An 8,585-nucleotide genomic window follows, 5' to 3' on the forward strand; every position below is an offset into this window, starting at 1 on the left:
GTATGGCGATCCCCGCATTTCCTCTCAGAAGCGGCTCTGCTGGGTGCAGTAGTGAGCCGCGTTATCGTCACCACAGACGCCTCCACTACAAGCTGGGGTGCGATATGCGAAGGATATTCTGTGAACGGGCTCTGGTCATCATATAAAAGCCACGTCACATATAAATGTGTTGGAACTACGAACGATTTTCCTAGCGCTTCGACATTTCATTCACATTCTAAGCGGGCGTCACGTTCTCGTCAGAACAGACAACATGTCCGCCATGGCCTACATAAATCGCCAAGGAGAGGTGCGCTCCCCTGCACTTTATCATTGGGCGAGCCGACTGCTCCTGTGGGCAGCGAAGCGCATTCGCTCTCTCAGAGCAGTGCATATACCAGGTCATCTCAATAACGGAGCCGACCTTCTGTCAAGGGGCAACCCTCGAGCAGCAGACTGGTGCCTTCACCGTCAGGTGATCAACCAGATTTGGCTTTGGTTTTACAGGGCACAGGTGGATCTGTTCGCGAACAGAGAAAACGCCTGCTGCCCTCTGTGGTTTTCGCTGGGAGCCAGCGATGGCCCAACATGCGTCTTTACGCATTCCCTCCGGTTCCTCTGCTACATCAGGTAATCCGCAGAGTGGAAGAGGAGGGTTTGGAGTTGATATTAGTGGCGCCCCATTGGCTCAATCGGCCATGGTTGGCGGAACTAATCAGATTGTCAGTGCAGCCTCCGTGGGAGCTCCCTCTGCGCAGGGATCTCCTCTCACAGGCTCACGGGATAGTTTGGCACCCCAGGCCAGAGCCTTGGCAGCTCAGGGCATGGCTCCTGAGAGGAACAGGCTCTTAGCGTCAGGCCTGTCGGATTCTGTAGTGAATACTATACAGAGCGCTCGGGCGACGTCGACCCGATCTCTGTATATGCTCAAGTGGCGCATGTTCGAGCGATGGTGCCCTGCACGTCAGCACGACCCTTTTGATTGCGCCTTGGGCATCATCTTGGAATTCTTGCAACAATTATTTGATGAAGGAAAAGCTGCTTCTACTATCAAAGTGTATTTATCAGCTATTTCCGCCTGCCATATTGGCATTAACGGCAAATCTCCGGGTAATCATCCATTGGCTTCGCGCTTTATGCCTTCTTGGGATTTGCTAGTTGTGTTACGGGCACTCACGGGTCCTCCGTTCGAGCCCCTAGAAACGGTGGACTTAAAGTTTGCTTCTTTGAAAACCGCGCTGCTCCTGGCACTAGTGTCGAGAAGCGCGTTGGTGACATGCAAGCGCTGTCTGTCAGCCCATCGTGCATTCAGTTTTCGATTGCCGGGGACAGGGTAGTATTGCGGCCTAACGCAGCATATACACCCAAAGTAGTGACAACTCCGTTTCGTAACCAGGTCATTGAGTTGGCCGTATTCTCGCCCCCTCCTTTCGTATCAGCGGAGGAGGAGCACTTGCACAAGCTCTGCCCAGTGCGCGCTCTACGCATTTATGTAGAGCGCACTGGTTTATTCAGGCAATCAGATCAGTTATTCATATGCTTTGGTGCAAGCGCCAAAAGCAAACCCCTGACAAAGTCGAGCCTCTCCCGGTGGCTGGTGGAGGCTATCACTTTGTCCTATACAAGTTTGTCATTGGAACCCCCGCAGAAGCTTTGTGCGCATTCTACTCGTGGAGTTTCGTCATCCTGTGCCCTGTTTAAGGGCGTTTCAGTGGATGACATTTGCAAAGCTGCAAGCTGGAGCTCTCGCCACACCTTTATTAATTACTACATGTTAGATGTGGCGGAGCCCGGTTTCCTGCAGAGCGTGTTGCAGGCGAGTGATCTGTGATCATATGCAACATGCAATGTTTTATTAACTGCATGACTGTCTCCCTTTATTGATTAAAGGCGGACGGCGCAGATGGGTGTAAGTATTCATAAGCATGGGATCGGTGGTCCCGTTTCTCTTATATTGAATTCATTCCCCTTATAAGACACACTGCCGCCGCCACATGAACCTCTATGAGGGCAAGGCGAATGGGTTGGCGTGTGTATATGTATATTGGCCGACACTTTTGCACGCGGGATTAGACACGGTCCCGTCAATCACATCGCAGACCCAACTGCGATAGGGAACATGTCGGTTATAGGTATAACCTCGGTTCCCTGTGTTAGGGACCAGATGTGATAAGGTTGCGTGCACAGTGCGTGTTTTCTTCTGGAGGCTCAAAGGCTCAGAGTCTTCAGAGGATGAGCGGCTTAGTCACCTTCAATATATAGGGACCTGAGGGGGCGGGCTCAGGGTGGTGATAGAAAGTACTTCGATTGGTCAATGAACAGGTCATTTCCCGTCAATCACATCTGGTCCCTAATTAGAGACTTGGACAGAATTGGTGGGCAGGTAAGTTCTACATGAATGCTTAACACCCTTAAAGTGTAAGTTCACCCCCAGCTCTGAACTCCACCCACTGACATTTTTTGCAGTGCTAAGAAGCGGGTAAGGGGCTGAGAGTTGACTAAACTATATATCTCTAAATATCATGACAGAGACGTACCTAAGGTTGACTCTACCTCAGCGTCAGCCTTGCAAGGTTCATGACCATTTTAAACAGCAGATGGCGTGTTATGCACAAAAAGCAGATTTTTGTTCCCAATAGGAATCATTTAGTTTAAAGCTCAATATATATATATATATATACAGCCGCGGAAAAAATTAAGAGACCACTTCAAAATTATCAGTTTCTCTGGTTTTACTATTTATTGGTATGTGTTAAAGTAAAATGTACATTTTTGTTTTATTCTATAACCTACTGGCAACATTCCTACCAAATTTCAAATAAAAATATTGTCATTTAGATCATTTATTTGCAGAAAAATGACAATTGGTCAAAATAGCAAAAAAGATGCAGTGTCTTCAGATCTCGAATAATGCAAAGAAAACAAGCTCATATTCATTTTTAAACTACACAATACTAATGCTTTAACTTAGGAAGAGTTCAGAAATCAATATTTGGTGGAATAACCTTGATTTAAAATCACAACTTTCATGTGTCTTGGCATGCTCTCCACCAGTCTTTCACATTGCCGTTGGGTGACTTTATGCTACTCCTGGCGCAAGAATTCAAGCAGCTCGGCTTCTTTTCATGGCTTGTGACCATCCATCTTCCTCTTGATCACATTTCAGAGTTTTTTTTATGGGATTCAGGTCTCGAAATTGGGCTGGCCATGACAGGGTCCTGATCTGGTGAGACTCCATCCACACCTTTACTGGCCTGGCTGTGTGGCATGGAGCATTGCCCTGCTGGAAAAAACACTTCTCAGAGTTGGGGAACATTGTCAGAGCAAAAGGAAGCAAGTTTTTCTTCCGGGACAACGTTGTACTTTGCCTGGCTGAGGTTTGTAAAAGACCATAAGGGTTGAACCAAAGCCGACTGGAGGGTCTCCTAGTTCGTCTTCTCTGATGAGTCCAATTTCACAGTAGGTGCAAGACTCTGTGGCTTGTAGGCCTCTCCAGGTCTCCGTCTAACCATCAGACGACCATGTGTTGGGCAAAGCTGAAAATTGGACTCATCAGAGAAGACGAACTAGGAGACCCTCCAGTCCGCTTTGGTTCAATCCTTATGGTCTTTTACAAACCTCAGCCAGGCAAAGTACAATGTTGTCCCGGAAGAAAAACTTGCTTCCTTTTGCTCTGACAATGTTCCCCAACTCTGAGAAGTGTTTTTTCCAGCAGGGCAATGCTCCATGCCACACAGCCAGGCCAGTAAAGGTGTGGATGGAGTATCACCAGATCAGGACCCTGTCATGGCCAGCCCAATTTCGAGACCTGAATCCCATAAAAAAAACTCTGAAATGTGATCAAGAGGAAGATGGATGGTCACAAGCCATGAAAAGAAGCCGAGCTGCTTGAATTCTTGCACCAGGAGTAGCATAAAGTCACCCAACGGCAATGTGAAAGACTGGTGGAGAGCATGCCAAGACACATGAAAGTTGTGATTTTAAATCAAGGTTATTCCACCAAATATTGATTTCTGAACTCTTCCTAAGTTAAAGCATTAGTATTGTGTAGTATAAAAATGAATATGAGCTTGTTTTCTTTGCATTATTCGAGATCTGAAGACACTGCATCTTTTTTGCTATTTTGACCAATTGTCATTTTTCTGCAAATAAATTATCTAAATGACAATATTTTTATTTGAAATTTGGTAGGAATGTTGCCAGTAGGTTATAGAATAAAACAAAAATGTACATTTTACTTTAACACATACCAATAAATAGTAAAACCAGAGAAACTGATAATTTTGAAGTGGTCTCTTAATTTTTTCCGCGGCTGTATATATATATATATATATATATATATATATATATATTTAATTACATAATAGTCAAATTAACTGTTAGGCATATTGTTCTGGCTTTTGTCATTGTAATTCAATGTATGAAGTATTTCAGTATCATTTGAGTGTGTCTTTTTAGGAAAAAAAAGGTTTTTATGTGTAAGATTGGATTCCTGTGCCTGTATGACCACGGATATGCATGTGTGAAACCACTGGTGCATGGACTGGTGCATTTAGCATGGAGAGGAACTAGTTAATTAATGGAAAATATCACAGCCAGTGAGTTTTTTTCTCATCGAGGAATAGTTCAGTTCATTGCCTATTCTACTCTTAACTAATGTCTACAAACTAATGTGATGTCCTTGTCAGGAAGTGCGGTGGTTTTAACTTTACAATAATAATAATACTACACAATACTATTTTTTTTACCTGCAAAAACAACTGTAGTCAATAAAAAAAAAATCTCTAAATCTTGTCATGAAGATTGTGCTACCAGCAAAGACTTGAATGTGATGACGTCACAGCATTTCTGATGGTTTGTTCATGAATGTGTGTTCATTAAATTAGGTCTCTGTGGAAGCCATATTTCAGTCCCAAATGTCTTTATTGGCCATAGAGTTCAGCATGACAGCATTGTGTCATTGGAACAGAGGTGTGTGTGGGTTTTTAGTTGCTGTTCATGACACCCTGGATCCAGCTGTTGTAACGGCACACGCGGGCGTAGACACTGGGGTGGCCCTCCATAGCACACTCATAGCCCCAGGAGACCACACCCTGCAGCTGGCCACCGCACACCAGAGGTCCGCCAGAGTCACCCTGTATGGAATGAACACGCACACACGCACACGCACACGCATCACAGACAGACACACGCCCACACAAAGAAGTCATTCAGCTGCTTGAGTAGGCTTTCAGTTCTCTCCTCAATATAGATTTTGCTTTTCATTTTCTGTCAGCTCATTCTCCGTACTTGTACAGTCTTGAATGTGGTCATAGTAAATGGTCACAGTAAATGTTGCACATCACAGAGACAGCCTAGCTTTTAAGTGATATGACATGCTCAGGACAAGGTATGATAGTAGAAGCATGATCCCAGAAGTTCATGTGTCAAGGCATTCAGTACTCTACTAGCAATACATTATAGTTATGCCATGATTCCACAGTGTGTGATTCATGAATTATGATATGAGGACTCCGGGGGTTATCTGTGGTTATAATGTCATAATTCTAGGGATGACCTGAGATTATCAATGACAATGCTATCATGATTCAATTGGAGATCTGTGTCTATGATAAGCTTTCTGCGGTGATCTATTATTTTGACATCATGATTACAGGGCAGATCCCTAGTTATGATGTCATGCTTGGGGTTATCTATATTTATGATGTCATAATCCCAGGGGGCATTGGGCATGGCTCTGACCTGGCAGCTGCTGGCTCCTCCATGCATGAAGCCAGAGCAGAGCATGTTCTCAGTCATCAGGTGGGGGTAGGCATTCTTGCAGATGCGATCATCGATGATGGGTTGTCTAAGGCACTGCAGGCGGTCAGGCATGGCAGCTGATGGGGCGACAGGGGTACAGGAGGTAGTAAAGTCGTTTAGTAATCAGAAGGATGCTAGTTCGATTCCCTGTCGAAGCGTCCTTAAGCAAGACACTAAACCCATAATGGCTCCTGTTGTGCAAGAAGTCCTGCATAAGTAAGGGATAATGTATTGTCCGGAGGTCATTCTACAAAAATAATTCCCGACGGGGCGAACAACACCCCGACGCGCAGCGGAGGGTGTTGTTTCGTACCGAAGGGAATTATTTTTGTAGAATGACCTCCGGACAATACATTATCCCGCTTATTATACGGGTACTTGCCAAAAACGATACAAGACATTCCTCCAACATACCTCTTTTTAATGATTTAGGTGCCGTTTCATGTGTCCCGTTTAGAAATGAATAGTTCTTCAAGCAAATAGAACTTTGAAGTTTCAGGTGTTGCATAGCAACCCATTACTTGCTGACTTCAAATTACTCTCTACTGTTGCGTTAAAATTACTGGACTTCTGGCGGAATGATATGAAAGATGTGAATTAGAAGTACAAAACCCGTTGCCAATGACAGCGGTGATTATCTTTGGCAGAGGTCTGCTAGCAGGAATTAATGTATGGGTATGACGTAGGGATGGCCCATTCAAATCAACGGTACTTTTTGGAACGTTCTGAAGAGCCGTATAATAAAAACACATAAAGCGCACAAAGATAATGACAGAGGAGTAACTATACTACTTACTACTTACTTAATCTGATACACTTTTTAAGACACACATGAACAGTGAAGCCTCCTATGACGGCTTGTTACAGAAACTCTGATGCATACAGACACCCTCACATTCTCCAGGACAGGTACCCACTTCCGGTGGTGATGGTGTTGCCCCATCCGGACACCATGCAGCCCTCGTCGGCCACGGGGCATCTGCTGGGCAGGGCCACAGTCTGGACGTAGCTGTTGATTGTAGCTGGGCGGCTCAGCTTGATGAGCATGATGTCGTTATCCAGGGTGTTGTCGTTGTAGTTGGGGTGCTTGATGATCTTGGCAGAGGCGATGGTCTGTTCGCTGCCATCGTTGGAGGAGTGGCTGTGCTCACCAAGGCGCACCTGGATGCGACTTCAGAGGAGAATGAAGAGCTAGGCTTAGTTAGTTATGAGTTAAGACTTAGCATGAGCTAATGCTAAAGCAGGCTTTCAATCAGAATGACAACTCTAACAGAGTAAGTGTTAATTATGGAGTTGTTACCCGGAAAAATATTATATAAGGTACATTGACTGTTGTGTATGGGAGAATATACAATGTACTGCAGTTTCGACCCTGTGCTAATGCTAATTGTAGAGAGACCACAGGTCGCCTGGAAGATCCTCCTTTCTAACCCAAGGTTTAGTGCACCTGTGATCAGTGCTTTTCTGTTATTTGGTCATCCAATGAAACTCACACACCTACACAGATTGCAGCAAACGGAGGAAAGGCTTCCGACAGTCTGCTGGATCGGTGTGTCTGATCGGCACAAGATCTGTTCCAGAACTATAAGCAGGTGTATGTTTTCTCTTTTATAATTTGTGGTTGATTCAGACACCACACTTTTTAGTTTCTGCTTGGGTGAGTTTGGACGCCATGCTTTAGATTTCTGCTTGGTTAATTCGGACACCATGCTTTAGATATCTGCTTGGTGAATTCAGACACCATGCTATAGATTTGTGCTTGGTGGATTAGGACACCCTTGTTAGGTGGATGCTATTTTCAGAGAGGAGGTAAGGACTCACGACTTGTAGCAGTGGGCAGCAGACACAACCCACTGGCTGGAGATGAGGGAGCCACCGCAGAAGTGGAAGTAGCCGTCATTCAGGGAGACCTGGTAGGGCGCGGAGTGCTTGGGGCACTCATAACCTCCCACAACCTTCTCATCTGACGCCCCTACAGCGGCCAAACCACAACAACATATGTATTAAAGATAGACGTTTTTCTGCAACAAGTATAGATGCAAGAAGGTATCAAGAGAAAAAGAACCTCACACCAAAAGTGGAGATAAACCAGCATGCAATTACAACCCAGATTACAGCTGATTGTGTAATAAATACATTTGAACCTGATTGATCCAGGCTAGGTCTCTCCTAGTGTCGGCTATTAAGTTGGTTAAGTTAATAATACTTATTTGCATAATACCAATACCAATGAACATTGTCTGAAAGCACTTGATTGAACCCCCTAGGCTGGGCACACAGATGACTGTGGTGAAAAGGGAAACCTGTTAAAGGCAAGGGTCATGTAGATCTGTAGTAGAATCTACTTACAAAGCCATCTTCCTCTTATCAGGCAGAGAGCTAGGGTCAACTGTTTGGTAGGCAGCCATGCTAACTATTGTATCACTAACACCTCCTGCCTAACAGTTCCTAGCTCAAACTATGAAAACGTTCAAATAACCGCCTATGTGCTGTTTCACTGCAGTTTACTCACATGCCACCCCGAGCAATGCCAACAAAATCAGGCTCTTCATGTCCACGCCGGTCTGCAAGCTATTCGCTGTGAGACATGGGCATCTTCCTTCCTTTTTATACCTCCTGCCTGCCCAAAACCACCTCAGGTTTTATCAATGCTGTGGGAAAGCTGCAGGTGTCTCTGGAACCTTTACCTCATCCCAGAAGGAAAGCTCATGTTAACTTATCCACTGCGCATGGCAATATGTTATTCAAGCTTTTAGTTAAATGCAATAAGGTTATGTGATCTATGCTATAGAGGTTATATGGTA

General features: G+C 44.8%; 1 protein-coding gene across 1 annotated transcript; it reads right to left on the minus strand.

Moving 5' to 3' along the window:
* Positions 1-4,964: 4,964 nt before the first annotated feature.
* Positions 4,965-8,333, minus strand: LOC308363849 (trypsin-like; the record flags this gene model as incomplete). Its single annotated transcript, XM_080836733.1, has 5 exons — positions 4,965-5,114; positions 5,722-5,858; positions 6,699-6,952; positions 7,603-7,753; positions 8,294-8,333. 5 exons carry the CDS (start codon positions 8,331-8,333, stop codon positions 4,965-4,967), a joined length of 732 nt encoding a protein of 243 aa, XP_080692859.1.
* Between the last annotated feature and the right edge of the window lie 252 nt (positions 8,334-8,585).

Source organism: Sprattus sprattus (genome assembly GCF_963457725.1).
Source record: "Sprattus sprattus genome assembly, chromosome: 4".
Lineage (NCBI taxonomy): Eukaryota > Metazoa > Chordata > Actinopteri > Clupeiformes > Clupeidae > Sprattus > Sprattus sprattus.